This window comes from Rhinolophus hipposideros (assembly GCF_964194185.1).
Source record: "Rhinolophus hipposideros genome assembly, chromosome: 19".
NCBI classification, from domain to species: Eukaryota; Metazoa; Chordata; class Mammalia; order Chiroptera; family Rhinolophidae; genus Rhinolophus; species Rhinolophus hipposideros.
In genome coordinates, this window is record NC_138065.1 from 4,766,747 (window position 1) to 4,787,173 (window position 20,427).

The 20,427-nt window shown below is 37.6% G+C and overlaps 1 protein-coding gene across 4 annotated transcripts in view; it reads right to left on the minus strand.

The window, feature by feature from the left end:
• RPRD2 (regulation of nuclear pre-mRNA domain containing 2) overlaps positions 1-20,427 on the minus strand; it is a 66,830-nt gene that overhangs the window by 16,002 nt on the left and 30,401 nt on the right. For 2 of the 4 annotated variants that reach the window (XM_081025535.1, XM_081025537.1), the window contains exons 2-7: positions 19,940-20,069; positions 9,362-9,462; positions 8,428-8,505; positions 7,100-7,152; positions 6,404-6,530; positions 4,868-5,043 (exon numbers count right to left, since the gene is read on the minus strand). In XM_081025535.1, the coding sequence (XP_080881661.1) occupies positions 4,868-5,043; positions 6,404-6,530; positions 7,100-7,152; positions 8,428-8,505; positions 9,362-9,462; positions 19,940-20,069 (665 nt within the window). The remainder of the gene's footprint in view (positions 1-4,867; positions 5,044-6,403; positions 6,531-7,099; positions 7,153-8,427; positions 8,506-9,361; positions 9,463-19,939; positions 20,070-20,427) is intronic. The other 2 variants (XM_081025536.1, XM_081025538.1) reach the window with 1 other exon arrangement.

Sequence of the window (20,427 nt, forward strand, 5' to 3'; positions counted from 1 at the left end):
AAGGCATTTGGAACAGTGATGAGACCTAATATACGTATTAATAGAGTTCCAGGAAGAAAGGAAAGAGAATGGAATAGAAACAATTCTTGAAGAGGCAACAGCTAAGAATTTCCTAAAATTTATGAAAACCATCCTGCCATTTGTTATGGGTTGAATTGTGTCCCCCCCCGCCCCGCCCCCCAAATCGTATGTTGAAGTCCTAACCCTACACCTCAGAATGTGACCTTATTTGGAGATACAGTGTTTTCAGAAGTAATCAAGTTGAAATGAGGTCAGTAGGACGGGCTAATCCAGATGACTGGTATGCTTATAAAAAGGGGATATTTGGACACAGAGACACACACAGAGGGAAGACAATGTGAAGAAACATGGGAGAAAACACCCATGAAAAGTCAAAGAGAGAAGCCAGGAACAGAACCTTCCCTCACAGTCCCAGAAAAAAAAAAAAAAATCAACCATGCTGACACCTAGATTCTGGACTCCTAGCGTCCAGAAGTAGAGACGATAAATTAGTGTTGTTTAAGCCACTCAATCTGAGGTACTTTGTTATAGCAGCCCTAACAAACTAATACACCACTGAGTTTAAAAGTTCTGCAAACGCCAAACCAGATGAATATGAAGACCACACCCAGGCACAGCATTGTATAACTACTAAAACCCAGCGACGGAGAGAAAAATAACTTGCCTCCCTGCTCCTCATATTCTCTTATTTGCCATTCTGCTGTCTTGATTCTGAAATGTGAATGTGATCGCGTCACTAGCAAAATTGAAACCCTAAAACTGCCTCCTACCACTTTGAGAATCATGTTCCTGACTATTTGTTCAGTTTTATTTATCACGTTCTCATACACACCCAGCAATAAGAAACTGCTCTCAGGTCCACCAATTTTGCCACGCTCCCTTACGTGCCCATGCTTTTGACAATGCTCTTCAGAGATGATGGGCTTTCATTTATCGATTTACTGCAATTTCAGCTCCTTTGGGAAACTCCTTTTTATCCCTATCTCCCACACCACTCCCAAACGACGTGAAGTATCTCTTCAATATGTTCTCAGAGGACCCTGTAGTTACCTCTATTATAGCATTTATCACACAGAATTGCAATTTTGTGTTTCACTCTATTTTTTCCATCAGATCAAAGACTTCTATGAGAGTAGTGTCTCTTTCCTCCATATTGCACAATGCTTGGCAAAGATTCAGTGCTCAATAAATGCTTGCTGAATAAACCTCTCCCAGCCATTTGTTGAGGAGCCTCCAAAGTAGACTAAATGATTTTATATAAATGAGGGGCTAGGGATTACAGGTCACTATTCAAAATGATAAAATGGTGTTTGGGGTCAAAGTGACGAACTCATCATTCCCATTCATGCTTTCTACCTTCTGAGACTCCTATAAAATAATATAGGGATACAATGCTATGAACCAACAATAAGAAGCATCCTTGAGAAAAAGATTTCTACAGATTTTTAGAAGGCAGAAAGTGAATGGAAGACATGAGACATGATGAGGAAGGGTGGAGGAAAATGAGGTTAGGAGTATGAGAAAGGGAGCGACACCTGGGAGAGGTGATCTGTCTGCAGAATCCCTGAGAAGCTTTGATCCAGAAAATGAGTGTAAAAGGGTGATGTTGAGAAGGGGGGTTGAAATCAGGACAATTAATTAAAAGTGGGAGTACAAATCACTCAATACACCCCCCTCTGCAACTTTCATACTTGGTGGCCAAGGCCCTAAGTCCCAGGTAAAAAATATGAGTTCTTCTCTAAAGAGGTAAAATAGCCTGGCAAAAAGCCTCCAGGCTTCTGGCTTTTAGGGCTCTTCCTGCCCTGCTAGCCAGCTCCTCACTACACAGACTTGAATGGTTAAACCCAAAGAGCCGATAATTCCTACCCACGGATAGAGACTCCCCAATCAACTTCTTCATACCTCATTCTTCAATATGAATGGACAAAGAGATACCTGAGTATTTGATACAAGTCAAAATTATAAAAGAGAAAGACCACGGAGGAAAAAAAAAAGACTCTAGAGGGAAATAAGACAATTCAGGAAAGAGAAAAAGGTTTTGTTATCTTCAGAGACCCTAGATATCCATAAAATCAGAAAGGGTTGCTGTAAAAAAAAAAAAAAATGGAACAGAGAATAAAAAAGAATTCTTAGAAATTTAAAATACGAGTATCAAGTATAAAAATACGAAAAGATGAAGCTGGAAGATAAAGTTGAAATCTTCGACAAAGCAGAACAAAAAGATCAAGATTGAGATCATGGGACACACAGAGGATTAATCTAGAACAGGGATGTCCAAACTGCGGCCCGCGGGCCAACTGCGGCCTGCAATCCATTGTTAATCGGCCCGCAGCAAATTCCAAAACTATATTTAGTTTACTTAAATAAACCAGGTGAGGCAATACGTACTTCACCTCGAGTGAGTGGCCCGGCTGTTTGTGTATTTTACCGCATATGGCCCTTGGTGAAAAACGCTGAAAAAAGTTTGGACATCCCTGCTCTAGACGGTCTAACAGCTGATGAATCAATGTTCCAGAAAGAGAAAGCAAAGAAAATGGAGAAAAAGAAATTATCCTAGAGTTGAAGAATACCAATCTTCAGACTGAAAGAGCATACCAAGTAATCGATAATGAATGAAAAACAAAATCTTACACGCACGTACATCATTGTAAGAATCTCAGAACACCATGGATAAAGTCCCTAAAAGCTTTCAGACAAAAAAAAAAAACCACCAGTCATCTATAAAGGATCTTGCAAAGACTTCATATCGACAATGAAGTGATGTCTTCTAAACTGTGGAGTGAAATACTTTCCACCCAGCCAAAAATATCAAAGTATATGTGAAAAAAAGAAAGACATTTTTAGATATAAGGACTCACAAAATTTCTCTCTTGAAAATCCCCTTTTGGGGAAATTAATTGAGGATGTGCTCCAGTGAAACGAGAGGTACCAAGAAAAGAAGAAATTAATTGAGGATGTGCTCCAGTGAAACGAGAGGTACCAAGAAAAGAAAAATAAAGGGCTCATCTAAGAACAGCAATAAAGAGAAGTCCTAGGATAGAAAGAATCTAAGACATAAAACTGAAGCAGGAGAAAGGAAGTTTGGGCAGGGAGGCCTCTGGGGAAAACGTAGGTTCAGAATATCTGATGTGATAAGAGAATCGGGCGGTGGGGCCTATGAGAAGGCAAACAATGCAAGAAAAAAAGAAATTCTAGGGGAAAAAACCCAAACATCTATTAACATAATCAGTTACCATAAGACCTCGCAGTGAACAATGTTTATATCATTATAATGTAGGCTTTCTTTATTAATTTTCATCCTTTACAGCAAGGAAGTAAGACAAATATGATTATAGAATGGAATGTAATTATCATTAATCTTGACAAAATAAAAGTATATAGTTCACTGAAGTTGGAAAACGACTGGATGAAAACTAATGGGAAAAGATAGGGATGTTAATATCCTCTCACAAAATAGGGCGAGTCTAGAGTTAGCGGTCAAAAAACAGTACAGTTGACCCTTGAACAACACGGGTCCACTTATATGTGATTTTTTTCAGTAAATATACAATCAGCCAGCCCTCTGTATCCCTGGGTTTTACACCGGCAGATTCAACCAATTACGAATCAAAAACAGTTATTTTTAATCTGCAGATGAGTAGGGCTGACAGTATGCATTATTTTGTGCCATTTTACATATGGGACTTGAGCACTGCAACTTCTGGTATCTGCAGGGGGTTCTGGAACCAATCCCTAGTCAGTACTGAGGGGTGACTGCATGGTAGTTAAGTCTGGGGGGGAAGTCAAAAGTTATATGCAGATTTTTGACTGCACAGGGAGTAAGGGTCGGCACCCCTAAACCTCACATTGTTCAAGGTTCAACTTGCAATACTTCAATTTGCAAAGATAAGCCATAGATTTAAAAGTTACATAATAATATTAGGAAAAAGGGGATGACAGAAATTTATAAGTTAAATCCTCATTTGTCATATCAAGAAGTTAATAGATATTTATTAAATAGGACAAACCAACAAAGAACAATATGGGCATATTATTTAGAAATATGGAGGCAAATGCCAGAAAAAAAGAATAGGTAAATGAGTTAAAAAGGAACTGCGCCTAGAAGTGGGACTCGTGGGATCTACAATACCATGTACTTTTACGATCATGTATAGTGATTAAAACTAAAAAAAAAATTACGTAAGTACATGCAGAGGCCATTCGACAAATGTCTAATTATCAACTCCCCTTCCACTGGAGATGGGGACAAAGAGGGCCCTTAATTCAGTCCACTTACATGAAATTTAGTAACAGAATGTTTCTATCGAGTTTTTCTGTTTTTTAAAAAAAGGTACACATACTTCAGCCTGATTTTATATCCTGTAACAGTACCTCCCTGAAATGCTAAGACCTCAAGGCATAACAATCAGGGCAGGCATGAGCTTCAGCCTGGGTCAGAAAGACCCAGGTTTTCATTGAGACTCCACCACTTGTTAGCCATATGCAGAGGGTGTCAAAAAAATGTACACACATTTTAAGAAAGGAAAAAACTGTCTTAAAATTGTAACAATATATACCGAACACAAAAGATGAATACAAGATACGTTTGACTTCCACAATTACAAGAGGTGCTCAAAGTGGTTCCTATCAGCAAATTTTAAGAGTTTTTTCCTTTCTTAAAATGTGTATACATTTTTGGGGGCATCCTCTGTATATTACCTGCACGAGGTTACCGACCCTCTTCAAAAGTAACTTCTTAATCTGTGAACTGAAGGTAATACTGCTTATCCTCACAGAATTAGATAACACAGAGAACAGTCACCGACAGCAGTAAGCAATCCATGTAAGAGCTGTAATTACTACTTACATTGGCCACCACTTTTACTTCTTTGTACTGTGCTTCATAGAAAATTCCAGCATTTTCCAGTGCTTCTGTTAGTGAGGGCCCATTTTTCACCTGCTTATCTAATCCATTCACAAATTCCTCCAGCTTGGCGCTTGCCTCTTCAAATTCTTTGGAGAACTTCTTCCCACCTGTCTTATCTAAAATAATAGAGGAAGTATTCATTTCAGGATTAAAAAAGTGCAATCTTTTGAAGAAAACCCCACTCTAGGTGATCTGCGAACCTGTTCTTGCTGCCTTAGTGTGTAATCATCTTAGTCTCATAGTTTCACCTTTAAAAAGCTTCTCCAAATCACAGAACATTATTAAAATGATTACTGTGAATCTGTAAGTTAAACAAGAGGGCATCACAAAGGCACGTGTAATTAAGGTAAACAAAAGGAAGTCCAACTGAAAGAAAATTTGCTGATTAGTTTTTTTCACAAATTTGACGCCACACTGCTACTTAGCAATAACGGATGAGGCTGGATTCTGTTCACTTCTACCATTAACTTTTACCCTACGGAACGTAGAAAATAGGCTCTCAGATGAGAAAACTTGGACAGAGAAAAGATAAATGACTTCTGTGTGAATCACACTAAAAATTCATCTTTCCTATCACAAAAAGACCCCTGATAATTTCATATCAGAAGAGTACAAAGCACGAATTATGCTTTGTAACAACAGTGACATTACAAACTACTACTTATGCTCCTAAGTATACTTCTTTCTCATGACTGTAGCAATATGGCTTTAGATAACAGTCCAAATTTTGGCTTTGGCTCTTAACCAGCTGGGTAACTGAGATAAGCTACTCATCTCCTTATGAAGCCCTGGATTTCTCATGTCCACAACAGAGGATTTTACTATGCTTCTGGGTTGTTGTGTAGATTAAATTAGGTAACATGTTAAATTTAAAGCATGGTTCAAGCAAAGAACAGATACCAAAATGAATATCTAGTAGCCATTTACTTGTTATTTCAAAAGTATTTATGAAAAGCCTATTACGTACTCAGTACTGCTCTAGGCGCTGGATATAGCAGTGAACAAATAAGGATAATTTCTACTTGAGATTTATATTCTAACTAATTATTATTATAATTAGTCCTTGTAATTTACAATGTAAGGAAAAGAGAGCAACCAACTAGATTTTATGAGGCAATACAGTAACCTCATGAAAGAACATACCCGAACCAATGAACCATACACGTGAAATACAGCTGTCTATATGTAAGCCAATACATCAAGAAAGCACTAGAAGTGATGAAAATGGCAGCATTTCTTGGGGTTTTTTAAATTTCTTTTTCTCCAGCTTTGTGGAGATGTAACCCGCATGTACCACCGTGCCAGTCTAAGGGGCACAGCGTGAAGGGCAGGACTTCACTTAAGAAATCCTGGGAACCCCAAGCTGCTCTCTACGACCTAAGGTTCTCTTCCTGGGGAAACCAGTCTCATCATTAGAAAATGACAAACCTGGAAAGAAAATCTGAGTGATTCTAGGTAAAAGGACGTACAAATTACCTTTTAAGCATTTGAGAGTTTCTGTACTGCACACATCTACCCTCATAGTTGACAGCTGCTTTTCCTTCAATTCGATCTGATCTTCTGAGCGCTTGTACAGCAACAGCTCTTCAATGAGCGCCTGAGACTGAACACAGAGCAGAGTCCAATTGCACTTACGAGATCGACTTATTTATCTTTCCCCATTAAAACCTAACAAAACCCCAAGAGCAAAAAACCCTTCACATTTCCTCATAGTCAGAGACAGCGATGTCACTTCTCATGTCAAAACTCTATTTTCAGTCATATGCTTTAAAAGATCCTTTTCCTTAGTTATTCAGATCTAATTTATGGCTATAGAGTTAAGACTAAAACTAAGGTCTACTTATATCTTCTTTACATTTCAATTATATAAATAGTCTTATTATGTTAATTCTAAGCAAATTCTAATTTAGGAGAGCTTCACAGAAAGATGAACTCCCAGTTGGGGGGCTCAGTACAGAAATCCCGTAATAGGTATTCTCTAAGAAGGTTATTTCTTCCGTTAGGGGAACAGATGAAACTCCAAGTAATCTGATGCCAATCTGGATTCCTTTAGAACTTAAAATATAACTGATGTACAACTGAGTAAAAAGAAATCTTACTGGACTACACAGACAACGGTAACACAACAAGGGGGTAACATGCTTTGGCATGTCAAACATATGCTTAACTTACTCGAAATTCAGCAACTATCTTAGACTTGAGAGCAGCTTTTGGATTCGTGGATGCTGTTGGAATGAAACAAAAGGTCATCAATACAGATAGCAAAAGTTGACTAATATTAAGGAAAATTTTACCTTTTCTAGTTAAGGGTGTACTTTGAACATACGCCAAACATGCCTATTTAAATCATAGCATAATTACTAAAATAAACAGAATATCAAGTTTGAACACTGCCTAAGTATGGTCAATATAAAAATATATTGTTTAGATAGGACGGACCTACTTACCTCCAACAGACCCTTTAAGTCATAAAGCCCTAGAATTACTGATTGGGAGACACATGAAGTACCGTTTGTCCTAGTCTGACTGCGTGTAAAAGGATCTCAATACCTCAAATTAAGAGTGTCCAGGAGCAGGACATCCAATTAATCCTGAGCACTGGCTGAAGAAAATCACCTACAGACATCAACTCTATTCCTACGTTATTTAGCTTTGGATTTCTTTTCCTGCTGACTCAGTTCTCAGCAAAACAGGCAAGACAAGCTCTAAGTACATTATCACTGTGGTTGAACTGTGGCTGAAATGGCGGCTCCTGGGGTTCCTAGGCATGCAACTTAGAACCGAAATGATGTCAGAGGATTCCCTTAATCCTGATGAGTGGCATGCGCTTGCTGGAGCAAAACCATCCCAAGTGTCTTGTTTCACCTCCCACTTCTCACTGTCCTTTACCTTGTTCCCTCCACACCTTCAGGTCTTTCTCAATATTCCTCAGTGTGGCCCACAGCCGTCTATCGCATGCAGTATTCCACTCCCTTGTTCCCATGCTGGGTAAACATGATAGACATAGCAGGAGCTCCTGTTAGAGAACGAGCTTCTGGCCAGGATTTGAGGCCCATGTCTAATCTGGCAGACTGTATCCCCCAATCTGAAGGATGTCATGGCTCCCACAGAAATGCTTCTGAATGCCTAGGCTCCTCTTGAGCGCTGCTGTTTAATGCCAGCTGCCTCTAATTCAGACATCTTTGAACCCGAGAGGCAGCCTGGCCACTACCAAGTATCATGTTCTTCTTTCAATCCCCCAACTACTCTTGAATCTTCACTCATTTAAACCCTTTTCCTGCATGTCCTTTGCTTAAAAGTAGTTTTGTTTTGTTTGTTTGTTTGTTTTTAAAGAAGTGACTCCATGATGGCTTGTTTAGTGTAAGTCACTGGGGGCCTCCCAGGCCTGGAAAACACAGGCTTGCCCATGGTTTATGGAGGTACGATGTCAAATGGTCTACATTTTCTTCTGCTCCCAAAAGAGGAGTTAATTTTATATTAGTTGAGATTTTGTTCCTTACTTTGTGATTTCTTCCACTGCTTATTCGGTTGTTTGTTCAGATTTTCTTTCAGCTGCTTCTGAGTTTTGAAAGTGGTACCTGGAAAACATTTCAGTTTTTGCAATCTGGCATTATGGGAAGCTGTCTGTCTGTCCACTTCAGTGCCAAAATTGTAGCATGAAAAAAGGCAATCCGAGACTGTGTGTCGTTTCTTTCTTCCCTTTACTGCCACTTTTATTAAAAAACTAAAAATACCTACCAGATCTCTAAGAAGCCGTCAAATAAACATGATTTCTATAGTAAATGAAATTACAGATTTTGAGAAGTATAGGGCAGGCAGCTTTTTAAAAAGACCAGTTAACACATTCAATGAAGAATTTAACAGCTTCTTAGGAGATGCTATTTTTAAAACAAATTTCTAATCAAATAATGGTCATGATATCAGATATTACCAGCTTCTATTCAATGACTTAATTCCATGCATCTAATACATAGGAACTAAACAACTTTTTAAAAAACAGGTACCCAACTTACCGCAAATCTAAACCAAAATAGAGACTGAAGAATGTCAATATATGCTTAATATCAAATACTTAGTGAAAACTGAAACCCTTTCCAAAAATTCTCCAACAGTAAGAGAACAGGATAGTAATTATTAAATACACACAAAAAAGGAACAGTTTAAACACTCAAAAGGAGGAAAATAACCAGAAGGACATCATCACTTAATATGCTTGACTTTCTTTAGTCAAAAACAAAATCCAACCCTCCCCAAATCAATTCTATTTCAATTTTAATTCACAGTTTTATAAGTATTTAATTTTAAACAAGTAAGACCAGATCCAAAATTTTATTTTCCATTATTAAGCAACAGGACCAGATCTATAAAAATACATATAATTTTAAAGACTGAACAATGACTCCAATTTTCTTTTAGGAGAAAAAAGACACTTACTCAAAGCTTCTCTTAATGCCGTAATCATTTCTTCTGGGTATACATTTCTATCTTCCCAGATTTTAAAGATCCGTTCTATAGACTTAGAGACAGATGGATCCCTGAAGAGAAAGAAAAAGTGAGATACATATATAAAAATGTTCACTTGTATCTCAAACTAGAAATCTGAAAATAAAGTTGTCAACAAATTATTTTCCAAATGTCTTTTGATGTTTATTTAAAACAATGCTTTTCTACAGTGTCTAAGACTCTTACTCAATACTTTTTAATCAGTAGCATAGATGAGGACGACACACTAAACTTTTTGATGGATAAGAAGTTGACAACTGGTATCCCAAAAGACAGACTGAATCTAGTAAGATGAAATCTAACAATGAAGAACCTGGTCCAAAAAAACCAATTGCACTAGTACAGAGTAAGATAAGGCTTAACAATGTGAATAGTTTGTTTTTTCTTAAAGGTTTGGTTGAAACTATCAATCAATCAATCACATACTATAACATGTTTTCCAAAAAGCTATCACTTAATATTTAACAACACATATCTAGAAGGGTGGAGGTAAGGAGAATCACTTTATCCTGCTTCACAGGAGGGCTTCTATGTCACGTTGGCCATCTTACTTTAGCAGGAAAATTGTTAAAATAAAAAATGCTTGACAAAAAAACTATCAGAAGCAAAAATTAAAATCCTATCTTATAGGAACTGTAGAAGAAATATAAAAACAATGCAGGGAGGTTTCTTGTTGCCTGGTATTCCAATAAGCCACAATTCAGCATCCATTTTACTGCAGAAAAAGATCTGGGGTGTTTACGCATTTTTATTACCACGAATAATAGTGCTACAAAAATTCTCTTCCACAGACTTTCTGCACACATGCAAAAGTTTCCCAGAGGATGACTAGGGAGGGGTGGAAGTGCAAGGTCATAGGGTGTTCATACATAAACTGTTTTGTAAAAGGAGGTTGTTTTTATACCAATCAACCCTCAAACCAACAGTGTATGAAAGTTCCCATCGTGCCACAATCTTGCTAACGTTGGTATTGGTGGACTTCACAATTTTATGTCCTACCTGGTAGGTGTGTGCCAGTTATTAATTTATTGCCTCTCTGTTCTAAATGACCCTTCTTTGTGACACTGGAGCCAGACTGCAAACTCTATTTCCCCTTGGCTCATTGTGAGACTCTGCCAACAGAGGACCCTGGAGTGACAATGAGAGGCTGGAAGAGGTGGTAGGGATTCTTTTGGGATTCTTTTGGACCAGAGAACATTCAGGCTGCATTCAGGCATCCTGGCAGCGTGTCTTTAGCACAGAGGGAGTGGGGGGAGGGTTGCTCTAGCAGTTAAGTGATGAGTGCGTTCCACCTTTTTCTTGTCCACTATAGTGGCAGGTGACATATTCTTGTCTCAATCCACTTTTTCCTCATTTCTGAATCTCAGCTGGGACGAGAGGGGGGGCTCCTTTCTCACTTTTCCCTTGGGTCCAGAAGAGGAAGTGAGTACATGCTTTCTGCAAATACTATATCATCTATCATACCTTAGAGTTCTTTTATTCTTTCTAGTAGTTAGTTACCTTTTCTCTACTTAACAATTCTTTTTTTAAAAAATAAATTTATTGGGGAATATTGGGGAATGGTGTGTTTTTCCAGGGCCCATCAGCTTCAAGTCGTTGTCCTTCAATCTAGTTGTGGAAGGCGCAGCTCCCGGGCCCATGTGGGAACTGAACCAGCAACCCTGTTCTTCAGAGCTCTAACCAACTGAGCTAACTGGCCACCCCTACTTAACATTTCTTTAAGTTACATCTTCCTCATTTAAATTACTGGTGTGTGGTTTCTCTCTCCTGATTGGACTTATATGTAATGCTATATCTCGGCAATTCTAAGGTTGTATGACACATGATATCACAATAGACTGAATGCAGAAGCATCAAAGAGAATTTAGCTGTCTGCTATTAAGCCATGTATTAGAGATCTTTAAGAACGCGAACCACCACCGCTCTCCTCACTAAACTTAAAAAAAAAATTTGTTACTCACATTTATTGTTTTAAAAGTGGTATTAATAAATATTTAAGCAATTTAATTTCTAATAAGTGCCAGGTAAACTTCCATTTTTTTGTCTTTTTCTTCTTATTTCGTCATTCTTTCTAATCCCATTGTTGACTGCATTGCAAATATTTTCTCCCATTCTGTGGCTTGTTTTTTCATTCTTTATGGTATCATTTGATAAATGGAAGTTCTTTATTTTAATGCAGCTGAACTTATGAGGTAAAGTCATGAGATATTCTCCTACATTGTCTTCAAAAAGATTTATAGTTCTTTCATGTTTAGGTAATTAATTCCAAAATAAGTGGAATTAATTTTGTGTGTGGTGCAAATGGGATCTAATTTCTTTTTTTCTATATAAATAGCCAATTGTGCCAGCAATATTTATGAAAAAGCTTTTTTCACTATGTGTAGTTTTATATACAAATCAAATATTCATATACATTGGTCAGTTTTTAGACTTTGTATTATGTTCCACTAGTTTCTCTGGCTATCTCTAGACCAATACCAAATTGCTTTATTTATCGTAGCTTTGTGGTTATGTCTTGAAATCTGGTAAAGACAGTCTTCCCACCTTGTCATTCTTCCAGAATTTCTCGGCTCTCTCTCTCTGTGGAGTGGTGGTGGTGGGAATTCTCTATAGCTCTGTATAAAATTCAGAGTCAATTTGTAAAATGGGGGGGAACCCCTTCTAAGATTTTAATTAAGACTGCACTGGATTCATAAAATCAATTTGGGAAGAACTGTCATTGTTAAATATTCAGTCTTCCCTATCCACAAATATTTATTTAGGTTTTCTACAATGTTTCTCAATTACGTTTTATAATTTTCCCTATAGAGATCTTAGCACATCTTTTAAGATTTCTAGTTGATCCTCAGTAATCGCACATTCTATATTTGCAAATGCAATTGCTAAATTCACTTGCTAAAATTTATTTGTAACCCCAACAGAAATACTTGTGCTTTTGCAGTTTTTCTTGGACGTGTAGCGAAAATTTTGAGTTGGCTGATGTGAATGTTCCAGATGAGGCTCAAACAGGGTGATCCCTAAAATCTCGTTTCAGCTATTAAATGGGAAACAAGTGTCTTTTTCATAGTTTATTTAGTGCCAAATTTCCTTGCATTTTTGTGCTTTTGTTAATGATTTTGCTGTTTAAAATGGCCTCCAAGCTTAGTGCTGAAGTTCTGTCTAGTGTTATTAAGCACCTGTATTAAACTTTGTTCAGGCATTATAGTGTTGTTAGCTGTGACGTCTGTGTTAATGAATCAACAAAACATTAATATATATGAAATAAGGTATTTTTATATGCAAACACACATAAAGGAAGGTTATGTAGTGATCAGCTGATGAAAATATAACCAGGGCCTTGTTGGCACCTGTATTTCCCCGAGGAACAATGATTCAGTGTTTGCTAATTCAGAGTTCATGACAGCTTTGTGGAACATAATTACCGTGAATAACAAGAATCAATTGTGTTTCTTTTCTTTTTTTCCAGTATAAAGAATTAAAATGTTTTTCATTCTCTTACTTTGTTTCTGGTATATAGTTAAAATAATTAATTTTACTACAGAAGTCCAGCAATCTTGCTAAACCCTCTCAATTAATGGTAATGATTTATCTATAGATTTTTTCATTTTCCATGTGTACAATCATATAATCTACAATTAATGACAATTTTGTTTTTTTTTCTCTTTTCAATCCTTTCATTTATACCTTCTCTCTCTTGCGCGCACGTTCTTTTTTTTTTCTTCCCTTACTGCTCTAGGTAGGAACTCCATTACAAAGTTAAAGAGAAATGTTGCTATTGGGCACCATCCTAGTTTTCTTCCTCTTAGGTAACATGTTTGCTATAGGTTTTTATTCTGGGGAGATGTGTTTCTTAGATGAAGAAGTTCTTTTCTATTTCTGGTTTGTTTTATAATAAATGAATTTTTCATTCACTTTTTCTGCACCTTTTGAGATCATCATTCAATTTTTCTGTTCTCATTTGTGAGCACAGTGAATTATATGAATTTATTTTCCAATATTAAACCATGCTTCCATTCCTGCGACAAACCCCACACGGTTATGATATATTATATTCTTTTTGTTGTTGTTGTTTTTAAAGCCTACAGCACCTGGTATTCCCAGGCAGTCTCCCATCCAAGTACTAACCAGGCCCGACCCTGCTTAGCTTCCAAGATCGGGCGCGTTCAGGGTGGTATGGCCATAGACTATATTCTTTATGTTCTGCTTGTCTCGAGTTGTTTCTCACATGTGTGTTCATGAATAAGATCGGTCTATAATTTTCTCATACACTCTTGGACCAGTTTTGGTGTCAAGGTTATGCTAGTCTCATTTAGATAAGGTGAGAAGCATTGTTTCTCTTCTTTTTTTCTCTGAACAAGTGTGTACAGATTGGAATTATTTCTTCCTTCCATATTTGATGAACTTGCTGGTGAAGGATCTAGGTCAGGGATGTTCTTTTTCTTTTTTTCCTCATGCAAGTTTTTAATGGCTCTCAAAATTCTGTGACAGACTTTTGGTTATTTCCATTAAAAAATACTAATTTTGAAACCTAATAAAACTGCCACACAAAAAAATCAGATGGTCTGTAAAACACCCTCCTTTCCTTCTGGTTTTTTGATGCACTGTTGTCCTTTTAGCTTTAATTATCATATATTTTATATGGTTTTAATTTAGTAGACTTTATGTTTTAGAGGCACTGACCATTCTTTTACTATTAAACTTAAACGGCCAACTGAGACAAATAGTTCTGAGATAGCTTTTCCAACCACTGACGTGGTGACTTTGCCAGCTCCAGCAGTCTTTTTGTCCACTGCTTTGATGACACCCACAGAAACGGTCTATCCCATATTCAAGAGAGGAAAACAACAAAAAAGTCTCAGAGGAGAACAGTCAAAGAAGCTCTCCATATATATGGGCTTGCCAGAAACAAAATTAGTAATTTCAAGCATCTGGGGCCATCTTCCTGCTTTTTACCAGAATGGTGATCAATCTTCTCCTTCAGCTCAGCGAACTTACAGGCAATGTGAGCTGTGTGGCTACCCAGCACGGGTGCACAGCCAGCACTGATTTGGTCTGGATGGTTCAGGATAATCACCTGAGCCCCGATAAATGTTTTCAACTGACACATCCTTGACACGGAAGCCCACAGTGTCCCCAGGAAGAACTCCACTCCGAGCTTTAAGGTACATTTCCACAGACAGAACTTGAGCTGTAACTCTGATCAGAATACAGACGACCATGTTGGATTTGAGAATACCTGCCTACTCAGCCCATAGGGACACCACCAATTTCGTAGCCATCCTGGAGTGGCAGACACGAGGGCTTGTCAGTTGGACAAGCTGGTGACAGAATGCAACCCAGAGCTCCAAGCAGCATGGTTCCACTGGTGTTGCCGTCTTCACAGGTGACTTTCTATCCCTTGAATCAAGGCATGTTAGCACTTGGCTCTAGTATGTTGTCACCATTCCAACCAGAAATTGGCACAAATGCTACTAGGTCAGGGTTGTCGCCAATTTTCTCAACATAGGTGCTGATTTCCTTACCGATTTCCTTGAATCCCTTCTGGCTGAAGGGTGGCTCCACTGAATCCATTTTATTAACACCAACCAGTAGTTGTTTCACACCCAGTGTATAAGCCAGAAGGAGATGCCCATGGGTCTGTCCATGCTTGGGAGAGACCTACTTCAAACTCACCAACACCACCGGCAACAATCAGGACAGCGCAGTTGGCACGAAATGCACAAGCTGGATTATGATTCACATTTTACAGGTGAAAAAACTGAAGCCCAGAAAATTAACTAGTCTAACAAGTGGTAGATCCAGGATTTGAACCTAGGCAACCTGATTCCAAAGACTACATTCTTAACTTCTAAGCTCTGCTGCTTCCCAAGAAAGAAGAGATATTCCAGGAAGAAAAATTCCCAAGCACTTACATTAAAACATGAGTATTTGGCTAGAGCAATGGTTCATTATTGGGACATGGGAGAGCTGGTGACAGGATAGGAAGGAAGGTTGATTTGATGGCAGAGGGCCGTAAGGACTTTTCAAAGGAGCCTGGATGATGGTACTTGCACAGTGAAAAAAAAACTTCGTGAAGGCTACCAAGTGACATGATCTCATTATTTCTTGTTTTTTAATGTTCAATTACCTATCTTAAAGTAGTTGTATATCATTTATTTTCAGTATCCTCACCTATAAAATGAAGATAATAATCTTTGCCCTAAGTATATTATATCGTTAGTTTGAGAATCAAAGGAAGTAACAAAGATGGAAAGGAATTTGTTAAATCATAAAGTGATATAAAAATGTATGTTAAAGAATGATCAGAGCAGTGATTTGGCAACATTAGTTTGTTAATAATAGAAGTAACCACCATGATCCTCATCATCATAGCAGTAGCTAACATTTATTATTATATGCCAGTTACTGTTCTAAGCTCTTTATATGTATTATTAACTCATCTAGTTCCCAAACTCTGTAAGGTGGGGACTATTATTGGCTCCAGTATACAGATAAGAAAACTGAGGCTAACTTAGATTGCCTAAAGTTATAGAGCTGGGAGGTGGCAGAAGAGGATTCAAACCCATGTACCTTGGTCCCAGGGCCTATGCTCTTAAACCATTAGATCTCTGGACACCAATGTGTATGTAGCCTAATGTCAATGAAAAGGAGATCAGAAATTGAGAAACTAGTTAGAAGACTGTTCTAATAATGCAAATGTATCAAACAGAGATAATACAAATAGAGATTAAAAGGCAGAGAGAAAAGGAGGAAGAAACAAGAATCAGCCCCTAGTAAGAGACTAGAAATGAAGGGATAAGAATTTAAAATGACGAAGGGGCCATTATAAAATAAAAAAGTTTAAGTTAGGTTTAGGACTATGTAGTAGAACAGAAATAATAGAAGACTAAGAGTCGAAAAACCCTTCAGTTCCAGTCTCAGGTCTTTTACTAAGTTGTCATTTTACTCGGGGCAATTTCTTAACTGTTCAGGGCTTCAGTGTTCTCATTTTGTAAAAAGGAATAATAAAATCCAGTCTGCTCCCCTCCAAAGTTGGTTACTGTGAGTTTCAAAAAACATTGTATAACAATTTCAATTTATAACATTTTCACATAAATTATAGGAGTGGGGCTTTATACAAATATAAGGCGCATGACTGTTTTAGACAACAGAGACAGAGATATAGCAGTTATTACTACACGAGTAACAGTTAAAACCATGAGTAGATAAGTCTCTGAAAGTGTGTAAAGACAGTGAAAGGCAGGTCTGACAGTTTAGTAAAAAAGTAAGAAAACTGCCAAAATTCAAACTCCAAATAGTCAAGACTTCCTTCACTAACCAACAACTAGCTGTGAGGACATCCCAAACCCTTCTTATGTTGGCTTTATTCCAGAGTACCAAGCTCATCATTTCCGCAAAACCTGTCATGACATCTTTTCCCAACAAAGGTCATACACACAATTCTCTCTCTATACCATCAGAGTCAAAACACACACACACACACACACACACACACACACACACACAGCTCTGATGATAACAAGCGTAAATTCACTTTTCAGTCCAATTAAAGATGAGAATTTTAAAGTAAAAATGACTGCCTTTTATGGAAGCCTGGGATAGCAACAGGCCTTAGGAAAGTTCCACCAACATCAAAGATATCTACTCTCACACAATCCTGACATTATACAAGCAAATCTTCATTTATTATAGGGATTTTTCTACAACCGTGCGTGTGTGTGTGTGTGTGTGTGCGCGCGCACATGCAAAACTTATAGAAATGGAAGAATAGTCCACAGTTTTCCAGGTGGTAACTCGACTCGGACATTCACAGACACTCTCCTTGTGCTTCCAATTGAAGTTTCAACTATTCTGTTCTCACAGTGATGCATACATTCAGATGAACTGGCATTTTTGTCCCTCAGCTAGGATGTCTAGGACACAAATGGCAAATAAATCTCCTCAGGTTGGTTTAGCTTCATTTATGACCCTCCCTTTTGATGTCTCCCTTACATGACAATAGTAACTAGGATGTCTAAAACAAAATCTCCAGGTTCTCCAGCCTATGGAATTTCAAACCGGTAAGGGAAGGATAAGCTGCAATTTAATAAAAAGGAACTGGAACAATTAGACAATTATTTGGGAAGCAAAAGTTCCCCAACCCATTTGGAAGATGGCTCATCTCTCTTAAAATGAGTGAGTCCACCCCATAGCAACTTTCAATCAAGTGAAGTCCAGTAACTCCTTAAAAGGATTAAAGGAATAAAATAATGCTTTCATGCAGAGGTCTCTAATAGGTTGCCCATGGCTCAAATGTAGTAGTTATCAGGTGCGTTTTGTTTGGCTAACAATATACATTTTTAAAATGTGACTTAGCTTCACACATTTAAAAATTGGGAGACTGCACATAAAAATCCAGATTTTGACCTTTTAAAATGAAGAAAGTCTTTGGAAAGTCTGGAAGCAAGTGTTAACACTGGATCCATATTTCTTTATGAGGAACTGCTGCCCCTTTAGATGCATTTTTCCTCTCATTCAACCCACTTCACTCATCTGTGTTACTTGCCTGGGACTGACATTTTTAAACTGGGTACTGCTACCACGTACAGAAAAGCTACTTCTTTTCTATGTTGAACTTGAATCTGGCTAATTTATGGAACTCGCTTATGAGTTGATTCTATGTAGGCCAGGGGTGGCAAACTACCAACCTTGGGCCATTATCTGGCCTGCGTCCTGTTTCTGTAAATACAGTTTTATTGGAGCCCAGCCACACCCACTCGTTTATGTGTTGTCTATGGCTGCTTTCATGCTAGAATGGCTGAGTGGTGGTGACAGAGATCCTATGGCCTGCAAAGCCGAAAATACTTACTATCTGGACCTTCACAGAAAAAGGCTGCCTACCTCTGATCTAGGCAATCATACTGTCCTCAAACAATGACAATTCTGTCTCTTCTAAATGCATTCTTTATTTAGAAATGAATGGCATCTCCAACACAATGGTGAATAATAATGAGGATAGAAGGCAGCCTTCTCGGAATGTTTTAATTCACATTTTTTTAATTTTTTATTTACTAGAGGTTTCTGAAGATACCCTTCATTAAGAACCTTTTCAAAGCTTAAAATTTTAATTTAAAGGACTGTACTTTATTCTGAGATTAGTCCTTCCCACCTTTTCCTGTGAAATAGTAATAGTAACACAAAGCAATTATTTTTAAAAGTATCTTTAGAGGGTGAAATAGAAGCTGACAACCCTATATTAATCGCTGAACTAGGTCATGAAATCTAAATCTAGGAAATACTAGTTTACGTTTTAAAAAGACTACAGTGATATATACAGCAGAAACTCTAAGTGGAGGTCATCCAGCATTCTGCTTTTCTTACTCAAAATTACTCGGTTTCTTTATGTAAAGAGGCAGCATGGATTAGTGGTTAAGCGGCAAACAGCATGGGCTTTGGGGTCTCCAAGGCTTGGGTGGGAATTCTGCAGGCCCCATGCCCCATGGCCCGGACCCGCCACCCAGGGAGCTGTGAGAGCTTAGGCAAGCGACTTAATCTAAGCCACTGTTTCCTCCTCCTTAAAATGAGGATAACAGTAGTAACCACTTTCTAAGCTGTTCTAGGATTAAATGACTTAAAGCACACATATACAATATTGTATAATATCTGGTCAATTTCAAGTGTCCAATAAATGTTAGGTGCTATTATTATTATTTTTTTATGTACTTCTGACATGTGTCTAAATCTTTATTACTTAGTACATTCAAGTAGGACCATATTTTCATCTTTTGTAATACCAAAGTAGACATCTCAAGTTAACAATCCAAAGGAACAGGATCATGCAGTTCTGACAGGGTTAATACTGACAAGTGGATCAATAATATATAATATTCATATATTTATACGTTATGCATAATTTGAGGAAATATTTAGCTATTTTAATTGTTCCATATAACTGTTTATCCTCCAATTATGTGTGTCTCTCTTGACCAAACAAACAACTTACAAATATGAATGAAACACTAGAAAAACAATAAATACAAGACAAAAATAAGATCGGAAATAAGTATTCCAGCACTTCAGGAAATACTGGATACAATTTTGCTAAGAATGGAGTAAATCAATGTGGAGTTGGGAATACATATTTCCATTTCCCTTTTAATTACACAGACTTCATGGAGGGGGCAAGATTTCAGACTCTGAAAGAAGTATGAAAATGTGTGAAAAAACCAAAACCACAAAAACAAAAGAAGCAGTTGAAAGAAGTACAGGCAGAGAGCACCACCAGGAGATAGATATGGTCAAGTAAGGAGAGAGGAGGCAGACAGTAAATAAAAGACAAGCTTCCAAAAAGGGAACAAAGGAAAAATGTGCGTATTAGCTGGAAAGTTGCAATGAACAATTTGGGCAAAATATCCTTCCATCTCCAAGCATGTGCAACTATTACAGTTCTTACGAATAATGGGTCAAAAGGAAAACTAAAATTCTAACTGTTCTAAGCTTAGATCTCAAGAGCAGTAGGAATTTACTTACTTCACCAGAGCAGCTGCTTCAGGAAGTACATCAGCAAATGATTCACGGAATATGATCGCGTTTTTCCTTTTACAGTTCTGTATGACATCATTGGCAAGGTAAAAGAGATTCAAACGGTGGGGATAGGCGGCTAGACATGACAAAAGACAATAAAAGCAAATGAGTCAATTTATACTTAGCTCAACTTATTCCAAATAGTGTTCTCTAACTGTGTAACTGCGATTGGATGGATGGACGGACGAATAAATGAACTAATGTGATTAATTTATTGAACCTAATGCCTAAAAACCTTATCTGCTTCAGGTTAAGGTTTTGTTCAAGGTACTAGAGTAATTTCTACTTTACTTTATAGATACTTGGCACTAAAAAACCTCATTAACTCTGGAGAAACTAAAATACAAAACTGTTCTCCCAAACATTTAGGAAGATAAAAAATTGAGTTGAAGCCACTCGACTTTGCTGCAAAAACACCAGGGCTAGTGGAAAGA